General features: G+C 52.1%; 2 protein-coding genes across 4 annotated transcripts; one reads left to right on the top strand and one right to left on the bottom strand.

Annotated features, from left to right (window-relative positions):
* Positions 1-26: 26 nt before the first annotated feature.
* On the bottom strand, positions 27-10,182 carry SKIC2 (SKI2 subunit of superkiller complex). 2 transcript variants are annotated; one of them, XM_002746366.6, is made up of 28 exons: positions 10,110-10,182; positions 9,923-10,026; positions 9,228-9,337; positions 9,010-9,127; positions 8,796-8,910; positions 8,602-8,676; positions 8,247-8,300; positions 7,957-8,147; positions 7,688-7,816; positions 7,315-7,460; positions 6,783-6,929; positions 6,567-6,651; positions 6,278-6,384; positions 5,814-5,960; positions 5,640-5,736; positions 5,258-5,470; positions 5,041-5,151; positions 3,726-3,956; positions 2,904-3,041; positions 2,607-2,744; positions 2,364-2,468; positions 1,878-2,025; positions 1,658-1,784; positions 1,254-1,464; positions 997-1,107; positions 696-914; positions 366-506; positions 27-271 (listed from the first exon to the last, which is right to left on the bottom strand). In XM_002746366.6, exons 1-28 carry the CDS (start codon positions 10,129-10,131, stop codon positions 71-73), a joined length of 3,741 nt encoding a protein of 1,246 aa, XP_002746412.3. In that variant the 5' UTR covers positions 10,132-10,182; the 3' UTR covers positions 27-70. The 2 variants fall into 2 exon arrangements, with proteins under 2 accessions (XP_002746412.3, XP_008992437.3); XM_008994189.4 differs by having other exon boundaries at positions 27-506.
* A 175-nt stretch (positions 10,183-10,357) lies between these two features.
* Positions 10,358-16,829, top strand: NELFE (negative elongation factor complex member E). 2 transcript variants are annotated; one of them, XM_002746369.7, is made up of 11 exons: positions 10,358-10,427; positions 10,865-10,947; positions 12,375-12,444; positions 12,547-12,692; positions 13,771-13,845; positions 13,966-14,003; positions 14,170-14,525; positions 14,638-14,782; positions 14,950-15,004; positions 15,247-15,349; positions 16,659-16,829. In XM_002746369.7, the coding sequence occupies exons 2-11, from the start codon at positions 10,873-10,875 to the stop codon at positions 16,754-16,756; spliced, it is 1,161 nt and encodes a 386-aa protein (XP_002746415.1). In that variant the 5' UTR covers positions 10,358-10,427; positions 10,865-10,872; the 3' UTR covers positions 16,757-16,829. The 2 variants fall into 2 exon arrangements, with proteins under 2 accessions (XP_002746415.1, XP_078224975.1); XM_078368849.1 differs by having other exon boundaries at positions 10,796-10,947.
* The last annotated feature ends 51 nt before the right edge of the window (positions 16,830-16,880 follow it).

The following is a 16,880-nucleotide window of genomic DNA, read 5'->3' as shown; positions in this document are numbered from 1 at the left end:
CATCCCTGCCCATCAACTCAAGTACATACAGTGCTTTACTGTTTTATCATCACATTTTTACATGGGGCATTCACTGGGTGTAAAGGCTGGCTGCAAAGACAATGTCCCGCCGTAGCAGGGTAGCCGCTGTCTCCATCTTGGCACCCAGGACAGGCTCTCCTACCAGGCGGGCAGCCCCCCGCAGTGAGCGACACATCTCTGCCAGGCGCTGAATGCAGCGGACAATGAGGCCCTCGGGAGTCCCTGAGAGCCCTGCCAACTCGGAGAAGGGCTGTGGGGAAAGCAGGGTGAGGACTGGATGTGCCCATCCTGGGCAGGCTTTCCTCAACCAGCCATCTGCAAAATCCCAAACCCCAGGAACTCACCATGCCCCGGGCCCACTCATACACAACCTCGACCAGACCAAAATTCAGCTCCCCAACAAATTCCTCCACCGTCTGGTTCAGGCCACAAGCCACCTGGACCTCACCAATCCGCTTGGCCACAGCCCGGACACGTTCTATTCCCTACAGAGATGAAGAAGAGGTTAAGGCCTACCTTCCTGCTCCAGGACAGAGAAGGACCAGATCAAGGAGGCAGCCATTCCCACCCTTGGGGCACTTACAGGGCTGGAGGGAGTTACCTGGGGGACTACCTGAGGGTAGAGGAAGGGAATGCCACAGCCCTGGCAGAGAGAAAGGGCTGGTGTCCCCTACCTGCTTGAGGGTGTTTGGGAGCTGATCCCCAGCATCCCCAGGGCTCTGGCAGACCAGGCCAGAAAGCAAGGCAGCAATCTCCTCAGGCCGCAGGGTACTTAGTGCATTGTCAAACATGAGCTCAGTGAGAAGCAACTCATGGCTGCTCATGGCACAAGCCACCCGCCCTGCCAGTTTCACGGTGCCCGCCTCATCCACGTAACCCAGGGTTCGGAGCACCTGCAAGAAAAAGGGTAGGTGTTGGACAACCTGCTGTCCCCACCTCCCCAGCCCCCCCTGCCCCAACCACTGCCCCATCCACCTCTACTCGCTGGTGGTACTCGGGAAGCAGCAGCAGTGACTGATCCGACAGTAGGAAGCGCAGCCGCTCCATCTCCTTCTGTATCTGCCTTCGCTCCCGCAGCTTTAGGTACTGCAGAGAGCCACCCATCAGCCTTCTCCTTGCCCCTTAGTAGGGGTGCACTGAGGACAAGGGCTGAGAGGGGGGTGGCTGGTCTACAGGGGACCAGAGAGAAAAAGCCCCCACTCCCAGCTTGGGAGTTAGCACCCAGGTCCTACCTGGGCAGGAAAACGGGGGCTGTGCACACACTGAGCCCCCCGGATCAGCTCCTCCAGCTTCCGGGCTCGGAGCCCACCCTCTACAACTGACATATCTTTGAGCTGCAGGTCATTGACAGGGTCGAGGGTCGGGGGTCCAGCTGGGTGGGCCTGAGCCAGACGCAGCAGTTCCTGGACAGCAGTGGTCACGGCTGCAAGGGGAGGATCCTTCCTGAAGAGGGAGCAGATCTTAAGATCTGGAGTAAGATCTTCTCTCCCACAGAAGCCCCCCTCAGGCTGTGGGAGCCTTCCTACTACAACCCCCACATCATGGTCTCCCTCAGGCTGGGGGAAACTCCCAGACCACTGCCCTACCCACTCTGCATGCCCCTCCCGAATGCTAAAGGGCCTTCTTAGCATCTGACTTGAATTTTGGCTGCTGCCTCTTGCTGAAGTCCTCCAAGATCTTCTCCCCATTCACCCGGAGCACCTTGGTGGTGATGGCAGCTACATCTCCTGGCTGAAGCTTGATCACGGTGTGGTCACAGCGCCCTGTGAAAAGGAGAGAGCAGAGCAGACCTTTCCATGGACCCAGGCATCCTGCTTACACTGCTGGCAGAAAGCAGGCATCTGCCACACTCTCACCTTCAGGCAGGAACAGCTTGAATCCCACGAGGTCATCTGGATAGGGCACCTCTGGAGTGGCTGGCCCCCTGTCCTGTGGGTCCTTGGACAAGGGCTTATCACACAAGACCAGGGTTGTGAATACTCTGCTGGTGGAGTTCGAGGAGACCTAGGGGTGGTCAGAGACCAGGAGAGAGGGGGGCATGAGGAGTAGACATCAAGAGACCAGATAGATACCCACCCTTGGGCAGGAATCAGGAAGCAACCATGGAGAGCTCACCAGTAGGGAGGGGCGACCAAGTCAAGTGATCAGAGCAGACTTCTTAGGGAGTGGGAGGAAGGAGTGAGCATGATGTGGTGGTGATGGGAAGGGAAGGGGTGAAAAGGAGGGCAAGGGGGGAAAATGAGGGCCCTGTTGTGATGCAACCTGCCCCTGGCCAAGTAGGGAAAAGGAGAGAGGGCTTGCTCCCTCCCACTCTCTGGGGTCCAAATTCCCATCACCCTCACCTGTAGGATCACTCCCAATGCATTGTGATGCTCCTGATTCTTCACAACCACCACCCTTCCTGCTGAGAGAGACTTCAGCCCGTTCACAGACTCCATGATGTGCCGCTGAAGAGCAGGGATGCACGCAAAGGACAGATGGGAGGAGGCATCATGGGGACAGACACTTAGGCTAAGTTTAGCCAAAGCTAGAATGACACAATGTCTTCCTCCCTTTTCCTTTCACCTCAACACACAGTTGCTCACCTGGATCATGTGCTGGGTCTCTGTCAGTTCCTCCCCCCAGCTGTAATATTCAGGCAGGTCAAGCAGTTGGCCAGTCACATCAGGCTCCTCCAAAGCTCCCAGCCTCTTGGTCAGTTCAGCCAGGGCTTGTTCATGGGCCTTGGGTGGAGGCAGGGAGAAGCTGCGAAAGGGGAAGTCTCCAGGCCCAGTCTGCCACACCCCCTACCCTCAACACACTGGCCTCTGGATGCCTACCTCTTCCCAGCCTGGCTTTGTCCAACCTCCTGCTCCACAGACTCGGTACCCTAGGCTCTTTACCTTGCTGTCCTTGCGGGAGGGAAACTCAGAGAAGCTCCTCTTCATCATGTCCTCCACCCTGAGGGCATCCACCCGCAGCAAGTTGAGGATCATAGTGTATGTGAGGCGGAACTGGGACTGCAGCTGGGATGGCTTCCCCTGGAGTCAGGTCAGAGAAGTCAGTAGATCAGGCTGGGACCTAGTGCACCCAGCCAGTCTTCTGGACTGGGCCTGCTCCGGTCAGATCTGGTACTCGTTCTGCAAGCATGGGGCCTTTGACAAACCACTTGCTCACCTCTTCTATAACATAAGGGAGCAAACTGAAATAGATTGTCAAAGGCCACATCTAACTCCATATTCACAGGGGAAAAAACTGGAAGCCACAGGCTCCAATCTCATCCTTGGATTCGCTCACTCCAACCTTGAATTCTCCCAGGCAAAACAAAAAAGTCAGAGAAGGCTGGGTGCTGTGGCTCACACCTATCATCACAGCACTTTGGGAAGCTGAGGCAGGCAGATCACTTGAGCCCAGGAGTTCAAGACCAACCTGGGTGACATAGCAAAATCTCATCTCTACAAAAAATAGAAAATAAAAAAAATTAGCAAGGCATGGTGGGATGTGCCTGGAGTCCCAGTTACTTGGGAGGCTGAGGTGAGAGGATCACTTGAGCCTGGGAGACAGAGGTTGCAGTGAGCCAAGATTGTGCCACTGCACTCCAGCCTAGGTGACAGAGTGAGACTCTGTCTCCAAAAAAAAAAAGAAGTCAGAAGAGAGGAGAATGGAAGAGGGAATCCAGCAAGGTCCTGGAGCTGGGCCCCTGCCCAGGATGCTGGCCCACTCACCATCATCATGCGGTGCAGGTCTGCCATCTCGGGCACTCGGCCCTTGCAGAGCAGGATAACAGTGCCTGTGGGGTCCAGGCCCCTCCGCCCTGCCCGGCCTGCCATCTGCACATACTCCCCAGGGAGCAGGTCCCGGAAGGTAGAGCCATCATGCTTGCGCATGGAGTCAAACACTACTGTGCGAGCTGGCATGTTTACTCCCATGGCAAAGGTCTCTGTGGCAAACAAGACCTGGGACAGAGAGGAACAGAAAGGATCAGCAAAGGCTCTGCACACATACACACACACACCCAGCCCTGGGCAAGCCTACCTTATTCTGTAGACACAAGGCACCATCCCAGTTATGGGACCTCACTGAACTCTCTAGGCAAATCTATAGGGTAGGTGCTATTTTTTTCCTCATTTTACTTATGAGACTACTTATTTCTATTTCTTTCCTTTATCCCTATATCCCACTCCCACCCCCAACTGTAATCATTCCAATGTATCTAACAAATATCTTTTTATGTGAATACGTTCTTATAGAACGTGTCTTTTTTGTGATCCTCTACTTTATAATTCATATAAAAGATGGTTATATACCTGATTGTTTTCTTACTTCTTTTCCTCCACCTAGTGTTTTAAGATGTCACATCTAACCCATTGCTTCCAACTGCAGCTGAACGCTATGGGTGCAACCCGACACTAACCTTCCCTCTCTCCCAGTGAAGGGCACCTGGTACCACCAACACTCTGCCACCACAAACAAAAGAAGGTGTTCATGTTCTCGCAGAACAGCATGAGAATTTCTTTACTCAGGAATGAAATATAGGGTCAGAAATATTGTTATTTTGCCTAAATAGTGCCTGGGTGCACTCCAAGCTGGCTAGGAATCCTGTACAAGGACTCCCAGAATCCTAGGGTCTCCTACATCTCTAGCAACACTCTGCATTCACTCATTTCCTAAATTTTACCAGTCTAATAGCTGTAAAGTCATATTTTGTTGAGTACTTCAATTTACATATTTCTGATTACTAATAACTTTTTGTATGCTTGCTAGCTTCCTGGGTTTCTTTTCTGAGACCTATGTGTTCATATCTTATACATCCCCATTTTATGATGGGAAACCTAAAGTTCAGGAAGACTGAATAATTTGTCCAGGATGAAACTGTGAATGCACGGCGGAGTTGGGATTCAAACCCGGGTAGTCTGGATCCAGAACCCAAGTTCTTAAGCACAGCGCTGGCCTGCCTAAACCTCTGCCCTCTGCCCTCTGGAAAGCCCCTAAGGGAACAACAAGCACCCTGGGGAGGCCCTTTCCCACCACCACGTGCACCTTGACCAGGCCACGGCTGAAGAGCATCTCCACAATCTCCTTGAGGATGGGCAGGATGCCGCTATGGTGCACACCCAGGCCGCGATGCAGGAGCTCTGACATGTGCAGGACCTGTGGTGGGAGGAGGCCCATGGTCAGTGATGGGGTCCCAGAATACCCTGACCCCACCAGTCTGCCAAATGTGTGCATGCACGCACATATACACACACAGATGCACCTGGGGCAGCTGGCGGTCAGAGCCACGGAGGCGAGCAAGGCAGCGCTGCAGGAAGAGGTGGATCTCACTCTTCTCTGAACTGGTGGTGAGGTCAAGGGACGTGAGGCCTGAGGCCTGCTCATCACAGCGGCCCCGGGAGAAGGTGAACACCACTACAGGCAACTGGGCACGTGTGCGGAGGGAGGCCAGGAGGGACAGGTACACTCCGCGGTCCTGAGGAAGGAAGGGGAAGGGACAGAGATTGAGTTCCTGAACCAATGAGAGGTGAACTAGTGTTAACTGGGGCAGTGCACGAAGCTCAAGTCAAAACCCCTGGCGGACAAGGAGAAAAAGATGGAGGAAAAACAGGTACCTGCAGGTACAAAACCCTCCCAGTTCTCACCTGTGCAGGGCCCCCCTGATGTGTGGGCTGCTTGGCCCCAAAGGTCTGGGCATGTTTGCTCATTCTCTCCTTCTTGGCCTCCACAGCTGCATAGTACCTAGAGCACAGGGAGGGGTAGCTGTCATGCCCAGCTGGAGGCCCAGCCCTGACTCTTTGCCCCATTTCTGGGCTTACCCTTTTGTATGGAAGGCTCCTCGGGAGTCCAGCAACAAAAAGAGCTCTCCCTGGGTCTTGGGACTATTCCCTGTGAAAAGATAGTGCTCCAGGGGCACAGGGCGGGTTACGGTGCTAATCACATAGATCTGACGACGCTTCAGTCGCCTTAAGAGAGGAGAGGGCAGCAGGTCAGGGGTGGGAGTGTGGGAAGGAACCCACATCCCCACCCACTTCCCTACCCCTCCAACTTTCCCCAGTCTTTTCTGAGACCCAGAATGGAAGGCTGTCCCCCAACATCCCATCTGAACATGCAAAGTAATCTGAACCCAAAGGGGATCCCACAGCCACCAGTTGAGACATGTCCCTCAGCATCACCCCTAAGGCCTGACCGCTCTCCTTGCTGTGGTAGACGCAGTCCTCCCACCCCAACCAAGGAGTACTGTAGCCCCCTTCACCCAGGCAACCTGGAACATCCATCTCACCCAATCCAGTCAGCAAACTCAAGGGCATTGGGGACAGTGGCACTCAGAAGGATGATAGAAACGTGGTCAGGAAGCATGATGAGCACCTCCTCCCATACGACCCCACGCTGGGGACAGAGAGGGAAGAGAGGTCATAGGAGTGCAGCCTGCCCTTCTGCCCCTAAAGAGGCATGGGATTCCGTATGGGGGTCAAGAAAGCAGTAAGGTACCCTGAGTGTGTAGAATAGGAGCTGCTCAACTGGTCCCAAAGGAGAGGACTGCCAGGATCTGGGGAGCCCGTGACTCTTACCTCGGCATCATTGATATAGTGAACCTCATCGAAGATGACCCACTCCAGGTCCCGGATAACATCTGAGCCACTGTACAGCATGGAGCTAGGGAGAAGAGACCGAGGGTTGACCCCCGAGTGGCTCCTGTCTCCACCCCTCCTCAGACAGCACACTCTCCTGAACAGCCACATCTTCCTAGCCAAAACTCCCCTGTATTGAGTGTCTCCCTCTCTCACCGAAGGATCTCTGTGGTCATGATGAGGCAGGAGGCCTCCGGATGAAGCTGCACATCCCCAGTAAGCAGCCCCACATCCCCGAACGTGTTTCGGAAATCCCGGAACTTCTGGTTGCTCAGGGCCTTGATGGGCGAAGTGTAGATGGTGCTGGGGAGAGAGCGTAAGGTTAGCCAGGCCCTCTGCGGACTCACGACCCGCGCCTCCTCTCCCACATGGAGCCCTCGTGGAAGCAAGCCCCAGAAGCTCAGGTGTTCCCCTTCTTTACCCAAACTGCCCTCGCATTCTCCTTCATGATATAACCGCAGACAAATTCTGTCCCCAATTCCTTCCTAAACTAACCCAGGTCCTTCTTCCAACCTTTCTCCCTACCAGGCCTTCTCACTTCTCTCCAGGCTTGTGTCTCAGTCTCATCCCTGAACCTCTCACTTAAAGAATGAGCTAGGGAGATGGAGGAAAGAGATGAGACTTTCAAAGGATGCAGGAGAAAATGGGGCTGGCTGGTGAAGGAGGAGGTTGGCGAGAGGACTCGTACCGTGTCATGTGTTTCTGGGCTAAGGCAATGGCATATTCAGCCACCACTGTTTTTCCTGCAGATGTGTGAGCTGCGACAAAGACAGAGTCATGCCGCTCCAAGTGCAGAATGGCCTGTTTCTGAAACACGTCTGGCTCAAATGCCCACTATGGAAGAGAGAAATAGATGGGAGCTGAAGAAAGGAGAGAGGCCTTCCTGCCTCCTGCTCATGGAGCACACGGAGCAGGGGGACCAGAGCCAGCCGAGGCTGGGATTGAGGACCAAGGCTGGCCTGGGATGGATGTGACCTCTGGTGGACAGAGGAGACAAGGGGTGGGTTGTAAGTCTGACCCAGCAAGAGGTAGAGGAGCGTGTGAAGATGGGGCTGTGGTACCTGGAAGGCTGGCTGGGGAATGAGGCGGTAGAAATCACCAACAGGGGAGGTGGCATCCACAGGGATGGCCCACTGCTCCTGTGGTAGAGGCTTGGGGGCCTCCGGGGTGGATACAGCTGTGGACGCTTCCTGGAAGAGTGAGGGAAGGGGTGATAAAGATACAACCAGAGGGTTCTCAATTACCACTCCTCCCAAAGATGTCCCTTTTTTCCCTCAGACCCATCCTAGCCAGGCCACATTTCTTGCTTCCATCATGCAGAACAACCAACCTTCAACACTAGGTCCTCCAAGCTGCTTGCTCGGGCCAGGGGAGCACTGCAGGGAGAGGCTGAAACAGCATGCCCTCTGGGACCTTCTGGCTGTCCCACTGCCTCATTCTCATCCTCGTCACCCCCACCCAAATCCAGAGGCTCCAACAGACAGCTAAGGCTTAGCAATCCGGGAGCTGGAGTTAGATGATCTGAGAAGCAAGGCAAAAAGGTCACTCTTGTCATGTCCGTCTCTGTTCTGTCTGGAGGACATAACTTCTCCTACGCCCCACTCGAAAACCAAAACTAACCTTTTGGTGCAAAGTCCATGCCTTTCTTGAAACCAGGTGGAACAGTAAGAAGATCTGGGGGATAGGGACATGGAATCAGGGTCACTGCACACTGGTGAGCAAATTGTGTACATTATATAAACCTAAAGGATACCATTTACAGGACAAATGCTATAGATGAGAATGTTTGCTATGACACTTCCCCAACAGATGACAATAGAGGTTGTTGTGGACATTTCCCAACAGATGACAGTAAAGGTTGTTACAGACAGGATACTTTTTTCTAATTTTCTCAAAGGCATGGGAGGGCTAACAGTAGCCCAGCGATCACCTGAGCTCTTCCTCCTCAGGTCTCAGACTCAGAGCTCCACCTTACCTTTCTCAAAGTCTATCTCCTCCTCAGCCTCCTCCCATGTGCTCAGATCTGTTAGGGTGGGTTCATCCATCCCCCCTGGGAAGAGAGAAGATACATAGGGATTCATGGGATGAGGATAATACGAGATAGGTGGGGATCCCTTCCCCGGAGATTAAGGACACCCTCTTCTACCATCCCATCTCCACAAGAGTCACCTGGCCAGAAGGGATACTGAGTTGGATTTCCCCATAAGGACTGGGAGGCCGGCCCTGGAGGTCGGCGAAGAGACAAGGAGGTTGTGGCCGACAGATTTGTGTTCTCCAGCAAGACCTGAGGCAAGACATCAGAGCCCCAATGAGGCTGAGCTTGTTTGTCTCTGACCACCTCCCCTTCTCCCCAGCTCTGTTTCTCATGACCCCGACCTCCTACCTCTTTGTAACCCAGTATCTGGCCTGTGGTTGGGTGTCTTTGGGCCTGTAGGTCGGATGCGACTGGGGCTCCCAGGACAGCCAGAAGAGACCAGGGATCCGTCTTCCTCTGCCATTTTCTGGAGAGAATAAAAGTAACTTTTGGGTCTTCTTTCTTCCTCTGTCGCAGCTTCCTTCAGGGACCCATCACCCTGGTCAAAGCCCCTCCAGACTCCTCACCGGGCTGAGTGCTCCACACCATGCAGAGGCAGCCAGGCTGGGGATGACAGAAACAACTGTTCTGCTTCTTGCTGCAAATCTGGGGCACAAGGAGGGAGGCCATGGGGAAGCTGAAACGAGAAAGACCAGAAGCATTAGGTAAGGAAAGAGGGTAAAATGCAGACATAAGAGGTGACAGGATTTGTGTTTAGATCAGAAATGACAGATATGTCAAACAGACTAGGACAATCAGGCTTGTCCAAAAACTACCTGCTACTGAATGACCTGGGGCAGATTTTGGATTTCAGAAACATGGAGGCTGGACCTAGGAATCTGCATTTTTAAAAAGCTTCCCTGCCAATCATGAAGCACACTGAAATCTGAGACTCACTGATTTTGGAAAAAGTGGTCCCAGACCTAAGGATGAAGAGTTGGAGGCTCAAAGCCTAGCATCTCAGTCACCAAGTGCCCTGGTGCTTGGAGACAGAAGGGAGCTCCACGGAGAAGTGTCACGTTTGAAAGACCCCAGCCCTCTCTGCTCTGTTCTCACATGGACTGTAACCCACTGCAGGCACACTGGGCTGGAATCTGTCCAGCACCAGTTCAGGCTTGGATGGATAGGCGTACAGGAACAGATGAACAAGATCCTACTGAGAGGAGGGTGAAGGAGTTTTAGACTCAATACGGGTCAAAGATAAGGGTCAAAAGTCACTCACGGTGCTCTCTGGAGCTCCAGGCAAGTTCAGCAGCTCCCAGCGCCCGGTGCATCCGAGCTCCACGGCCCGAAGAGGTAGGTCCAGCGGATCTGGAGGAGGTAGTACTACGGGAGATGGGTGAAAAGTCAGGGGTCAAAGGTTATTTCATGTCTGCTACTCCGTACCATTTCACTCCCCTCCCCCTCACCGAGTCGCTCGGTGTCCATCATCCTGGAGCCACAGTAGCCGGACAGCCCGGAAGTGCTGCATGTAGTCGCTGCAAAGTAAGCCCCGCCCCGGAACGGGCGGAAGTAAAGGCAACTTCCGGCACGGCCCCACAGAGAGTGTGAACTATCGCCGCGGAGGGCCGGACTTGGACCGGTGGAAGGCCGGGCGGAAGTGCGCGCTGGGGCCGCCCTGGTTACCGCGTTTTCCGCCCCTCGCTACGTCATCGCTGTGAGCCCGCTATCAACGGCCAGTGCGGGCGCGGCCAGAGACCCTGGGGCCCTGGTTGCCGCCCCCTCAGGTAAGGCCCTTTACGCCTCACTCTTCTCCCCTTTTTTCATAGCCCCTTCTCTCTTCTAACCCCCTTGAGTTGCTCTAAGGGAGCTACGCTGGTTTCACCGCCTTCTCTGCCGTTCGAACCCCGCGGTTGGCCTTAACCCAGCGAGGGTAGGGGTGTCGGGTACCGTAGTCTTGCCGACGGAGTGGGTGTTCGTCCCTCCCTGGGCCACGTGGTACCTCGAGGTGCTGGTGTCTGTGATCCCTGGAGACAGGAAGGATTGCTGGATGATCCCGATGAGCGGGAACTTGGACAGCAGCCTGGTTTAAGCCAGGGGTAGGGAATGCCAAAGGCAGGAGTATGCAGTCCTGAAGGGATGGGGTTGGGTACAGTGTGGAAGTCGGGTGAATCCTGAGTGGTAACAGTGGAGAGAGATGTCTTGGGCCCTGCCCCTGAACCAGGAGCCACCATGTTGGTGATACCCCCCGGACTGAGCGAGGAAGAGGAGGCTCTCCAGAAGAAATTCAACAAACTCAAGAAAAAGGTGAGGGACTGTGTGTGGACATGGCCTAACTTCCACAGACTCTGCACTCTGAGAAGACCTGGGGTGAGTGTGAGCGAATGGGGAAGTTCTTCTGGCCCACACCTGAAGACATATCACCTCACAGTGTAGCTTCAAGAGGTGGCTTTCCCAAGCCTTGGTGTGGACCTTCTGTCTTTCTATGCAGTCTGCCATGGGGTTGTCTTCCTTTCCCATGGGTTTTAATACCACCTAAAAGCTGATGATCCCCAAGTTCGGTGTTTCCAGTTCTGTCCAGTGTCATACTGAAAAACTTCAGATACCCGAAGTTGAAACTATCACTTTCTATTCTTGATCTTCCAAATAAGACTGACTACACCAATTCTGCCATGTGTTTGGACTCAAAATCTCATAGTTGACTTCTCCACTATTTGCATAGCCAGACATTTGCCAAGTCTTTTTTTTTTTTTTTTTCGTGTTTATTCTTTATTGTGTATTCCCCTGAGCAGGGCTTTATTGACACTCATGTGGGCCGTTGTAATGGTCTCTCAACAAATTTCTTAGTCTTTTTTTTTTTGAACAGACTTCTTCACTCCTGCTCAAATAATCCATTGAAAACAGAAAATTCTGCTTCCTCTGTTTCTCGAAACTCATAGATGGCTTCACATTGTCTATATGACAAAGCCCCAAACCTTAGTTTGGCAGCCCTGTCTAGTAAAGTAGATCTCTTCACTACCCCCAAAACATACATTCCCAACGCCTTCTTTTCTCTGCATCTTTGCCACCCTGTTTTCTTTTTTAAAAATACCCTTCTCTTCTCCGTGTCGTGCAGAGGTGTTGGGGGAGGGCCTAGTTTAATGGCCATTAAACATCAGAAAATCTTACTAGCTTTCCGCTATGAGTGTTCTAGACCCCTTATATTTGTATTGTTAATTCACTCAATTTATTTTATTTCTCAGACTGTAAGCTTTTTGAGGGTAAGAACCATGTATTAGCCTCCTGGATGTCCCTGTTACAAAGTCATGGCTGGGCCTCATTAAATATTTAGAAAATAGATTGTTGAAGCCTCCAAGAAAGGCACATAGACTTACACTTACTTGCAGCATATATCCTAGGATTCTGGTCCATGATTGAATTCTTTGTCTTCAACTTCAAAAATATAACATGCTCTGCAGTGAGCTGAGATCATGCCACTGCACTCCAGCTCTGTCTCAAAAAAAAAAATAATAACACTCTGGAAAACTTCTGGATTCCATGGTTTGGTTATATTAGGAATTTCTAGCATCATACATGATGTAGGGTACCGGAGGCAAGAGTCAGGGCACATTAATGCATCACTCTGAGGGCATCAAGAAAGGCAGTCCCTGGAATGGTGTGCCCAGGACCCTTGGGAGAGGAACTGGCTAGCGATTGGCCCTCACTGACCCCTCTCTTCTCACCCTTATTCCCAGAAAAAGGCATTGCTGGCCCTGAAGAAGCAAAGTAGCAGCAGTACAACCAGCCAAGGTGGTGTCAAACGCTGTGAGTGACAGGGGAAATGGGGATGGACTGGAAGCGGGGCAGCATGGGGCTGACCTTTGTCATGGCCTGGCCAACAAATGCCTCTTCCCCTTATCACTCCAGCCCTGTCAGAGCAGCCTGTTGTGGACACAGCCACTGCAACAGAGCAGGCAAAGCAGCTGGTGAAGTCAGGAGCCATCAGTGCCATCAAGGCTGAGACAAAGAACTCAGGCTTCAAGCGTTCTCGAACCCTTGAGGGGAAGTTAAAGGTGAGCACAAGCAGAAGGCTTGTTCAGGGGGCATCCCTCCAAGTTGGGATGTAGATGGGTTTGGGGAAAAGTATGCATACTCAAGCATCGGCCAATCGCTGTACCATTTTGAGTTTCATCTCTCATGTGTAAAATGAAAAACACTAGGTGATTCCTAAATTCTTCTCCATTTTGCAAATTCTGTGATTCTAATCCACCTTGGATTGGAACTCTTGGAATGTGTTGCTCTAAGGGATGGAAAGGGCTGAAAATGTTACCAGATTTAAGAGAGGTACAAATAAACTGATCATATATATATATGTTCAGTCACTTAAAAATACCAGCTGGACATGGTGGCTCATACCTATAATCCCAGCACTTTGGGAGGCCAAGGAGGATGGATCACTTGAGGTTAGGAGTTTGAAACCAACCTGCCCAACATGGTGAAACCCCATCTCTACTAAAAATACAAAAATTGTAGAACATGGTGGTGTACACCTATAGTCCCGGTTACCGAGGAGGCTAAGGCCAGAGACTTGCTTGAACCCAGGAGGCAGAGGTTGCAGTGAGTTAAGATGGCACTCCAGCCCAGGGGACAGAGCAAGACTCTGTCTAAACAGAAAAAGGAAAAAAAAAAATAAGAAAAAACAATGCCAGGTGCAGCAGTGGCTCATTCCTATAATTTTAGCACTTTTAGGAGGCTGAGGCAGGAGAATTGTTTGAGCCCAGGAGTTTTAGACTAACCCTGGCAACATAGTGAAACCTGTCTCTGCAAAGAAAAAATACAGAAATTAGCCAAGCATGATAGAGCGCACCTCTAGTCCCAGCTACTAGGGAGGCTAAGGTGGGAGGATTGCTTGAGCCTGGGAGGTCAAGGCTGCAGCAAGCTATGATTGCACTATTGCACTTCAGCCTGGACAGCACAGCAAGACCCTGTCTCAAAAAATAAAACCACATAGTCAAATAAGAAATGTACATAGAATTAAAAGGAAAAACAGATCAGAGGAAACCTAGAAGAAGGTGAGCAAAGAGGAACACCTTTGTTCCATGGTTGGGCAGCCTTCTGCTCCACACTGAGGGAGGTCCCTCACCTCTCCAGGACCCTGAGAAGGGACCAGTCCCCACTTTCCAGCCCTTCCAGAGGAGCATATCTGCTGATGATGACCTTCAGGAGGTAAAGGCTCCTAATTTTCTGTCTCTGAGGGGTTGGGGATAGAGGAACATGAGAGACTAACGTATTTTGCACCACATGTCAGCAACTGGGAATCTTAACTATTATTGGTCTCTTTTACAGTCATCCAGACGTCCCCAGAGGAAATCTCTGTATGAGAGGTTAGAGAGTAGAGATAAGACTGGGCCCACTTGGCGGGGTTGATTGCCTGAGTCCTTGGGAGGTTTGGGCTGTAGGGGCTGTGCTGTTGAGGGAGTGTTGAGTCTCCACAGGGTCTGAGGGGAGAAGGTAAAAGCCCCCTTTGATCTTCAGTGTGCTTCTCCCCAGCTTTGTGTCTTCTAGCGACCGGCTTCGAGAACTAGGGCCAGATGGAGAAGAGGCAGAGGGCCCAGGGGCTGGTGATGGTCCCCCTCGCAGCTTTGACTGGGGCTATGAAGAACGTGGTGGTGCCCGGTCCTCAGCCTCCCCTCCCCGAAGTCGCAGCCGGGACCGCAGCCATGAGAGGAACCGGGACAGAGACCGAGATCGGGAGCGGGATCGAGACCGGGACCGAGACAGAGACCGGGACCGGGACCGGGACAGGGATCGGGATCGAGAGCGGGACCGGGACAGGGATCGAGACCGGGATCGGGAGCGGGAGCGGGACCGAGACCGAGACCGAGACCGAGAGGGTCCTTTCCGCAGTGAGTGAGCTTGCCTGGAGGTCAAGGTGACCTTAACTAAGGTTTATGTGGGTCCTACTATGTGAAGTGTGGCATGGGCTATGTCTTGTGACTGTGATTCCTGATCCCAAAGGGTCGGACTCATTCCCTGAACGGCGAGCCCCTAGGAAAGGGAACACTCTCTATGTGTACGGAGAAGACATGACACCCACCCTCCTCCGTGGGGCCTTCTCTCCTTTTGGAAACATCATTGACCTCTCCATGGACCCACCCAGAAAGTAAGGATGACAACAGGGCAGGATGAGAAGGAAGTCCTGGGGGAATCCTGGGGTATGAGACCTGAGGGAAGAAGCTGCCCTGCCTGCAGCCACCTATGATCACTGGGTTTGGTTGGGTCCACAAGAGCCCACTGGCTCTCCACTGACCCTGTTTTCTCTTATCCTAGCTGTGCCTTCGTCACCTATGAAAAGATGGAGTCAGCAGATCAGGCCGTTGCTGAGGTTGGAACTTCCCAAATCTGTTCTTCCCATCGCTTCTGCTGTTCTCATATTTTCTCAAAATACTAGATGCCAGGAAGAAGTTGGTTCCTCTTGATAGAGAAAGTCTCCCTATTCACGCAGAAAAACTTATATTCTCAGATTCCTATTCAGTCTACTCCTAGGATAGCAACCCCTGGAATAACTTCTTTGGTTTATCTGTAATGTTTTGTTCCCCGTCCTCTGCCTCCCCTCTTCTGCTTCAGCTCAACGGGACCCAGGTGGAGTCTGTACAGCTCAAAGTCAATATAGCCCGAAAACAGCCCATGCTGGATGCCGCTACTGGCAAGTCTGTTTGGGGCTCCCTTGGTAAGAATGGGATTCTTCCTTCCCCATCGTCTCTCCCACAGCCCACTCCTTTTGGTTTCCCCTCATGTACTTGGGTTTCCGAGAGATGACAGAGGTCAGTTTGTGTGGAGGCTGTGGGGATGGGAAGGAAAATTTCAGATCCTCCGTCAGAGGTAAAGAAAGGAGAGAAAAGGATTGAAAGCAACTTCCAAAGCAGTGACTGAACAGGAAAGAAAGTGGCAGCTGGAGTGAGATTGGTGAGAAAGATGAGTGTCTCATGGGACTTGTTCATTTCAAGATGGAGTAGAACAAGTTTCATCAGTATTTAAAATCAGCGATCTGGAACTCAGGTGTGAGGTAAGGAATGAAAACATAGATTCAGTCATCCACATCACAGCGATGCTCCCAAACAATAACAGGGAGACTGATTTCAGAGGGAAAAAACGACCCAGGACTAGGCTTGAGGAGTACTCAGGGACTGTGTTAGGAAACAGGACTGTCCTCCTCATGCCCCACGTATCCCCAGCTCTCCTGATGTGTTAGGCTAACGTTGAGCCTGATGTAGCAAAGGAGACAGGAGCAGGAGTCGGGGCTGGGAGCAGCATCAGAGGGGCCTGGGTCACTGAAGCCAAAGGACACACACTTTGAGATGAGAGAGTAGCCAGTAGTGTCAAGGTACAGAGATCACAGGGTGGGAAGTGGGTAGGAGCCATTCTCTCTAGCCCCAGAGTGGTGGGGATGGAATTGTTAGATAGGGTGAAAAGAGTGACATGTCTGATGGAGGGAAGAAAGAGAAAGGGGAAGAAATAGCCAGGGACTTGAGAGAGAATGGTGAGGGCCAAAGCTACACCCTGGATGAGTTCTCCTGGTGGAGCTAGTAGCATTTCTTAGTGTGATTAACCATTCTACCTGAAAGTAGATGTTCCTGGGAAAGAAGTGAGCAGAAAGAAGGGCTCAGAGCAAGAATGACCCTTCAGACAAAATGAAGGAACTAGAATTGACTAGCATGTCAACAAAGGGCTACAGAGGTTTTCTAGTTTTTAACTTTTGACATACTATAAGTAGTGGGTAACATCGTTCACGTGTCTCAGCAATGACATTTGGGATTTTTCTAAGAACAAAACATTCATCATAATATCCACTTGTACTCTTCTTGGCCATGGGTTGGCACGAAGGAGCTAAGGGAGACAGACAATCCTGGCCACCAGAGGGCAGTGTGAAAACTTGGCTTCCAGAGACCCCGGCCAGGAGTGAGGTAGTCCAGAGTCGGCCTCAGGGTCTGATCTGTGTTCTCCTTTAGACCTTAACTCTTCCTCTCCTCCCTCCCTAGCTGTCCAGAACAGCCCTAAGGGTTGCCACCGGGACAAGAGGACCCAGATTGTCTACAGTGATGATGTCTACAAGGAAAACCTTGTGGATGGCTTCTAGGGACCAGAGCTGGATTCCTTGTGCCTCATATGCCCCAATGCTGGTCTCAGTAAAACACTGAGGTGGAAGCTTACACATCTCCCTCAGCCTCTGGTTTTTCAGCACTTGGGATTGGGGTTAAGCC

The sequence above is a fragment of the Callithrix jacchus genome, chromosome 4, assembly GCF_049354715.1.
Source record: "Callithrix jacchus isolate 240 chromosome 4, calJac240_pri, whole genome shotgun sequence".
NCBI classification, from domain to species: Eukaryota; Metazoa; Chordata; class Mammalia; order Primates; family Cebidae; genus Callithrix; species Callithrix jacchus.
This window is presented reverse-complemented; position numbering and strand designations above follow the sequence as displayed.

Coding starts and splice junctions, on each gene's coding strand:
- NELFE (XM_002746369.7), top strand. CDS start 10,873: ATGTTGGTGATACCCCCCGGACTGAGCGAGGAAGAGGAGGCTCTCCAG. Junction 14,004..14,169: donor AGGAAATCTCTGTATGAGAG/GTTAGAGAGTAG, acceptor GCTTCTCCCCAG/CTTTGTGTCTTCTAGCGACC. Junction 15,350..16,658: donor GTCTGTTTGGGGCTCCCTTG/GTAAGAATGGGA, acceptor CTCCCTCCCTAG/CTGTCCAGAACAGCCCTAAG.
- SKIC2 (XM_008994189.4), bottom strand. CDS start 10,131: ATGATGGACACCGAGCGACTCG. Junction 8,911..9,009: donor AGATACTGGGTTACAAAGAG/GTAGGAGGTCGG, acceptor GTCTTGCCTCAG/GTCTTGCTGGAGAACACAAA. Junction 507..695: donor TCCCAAACACCCTCAAGCAG/GTAGGGGACACC, acceptor TCATCTCTGTAG/GGAATAGAACGTGTCCGGGC.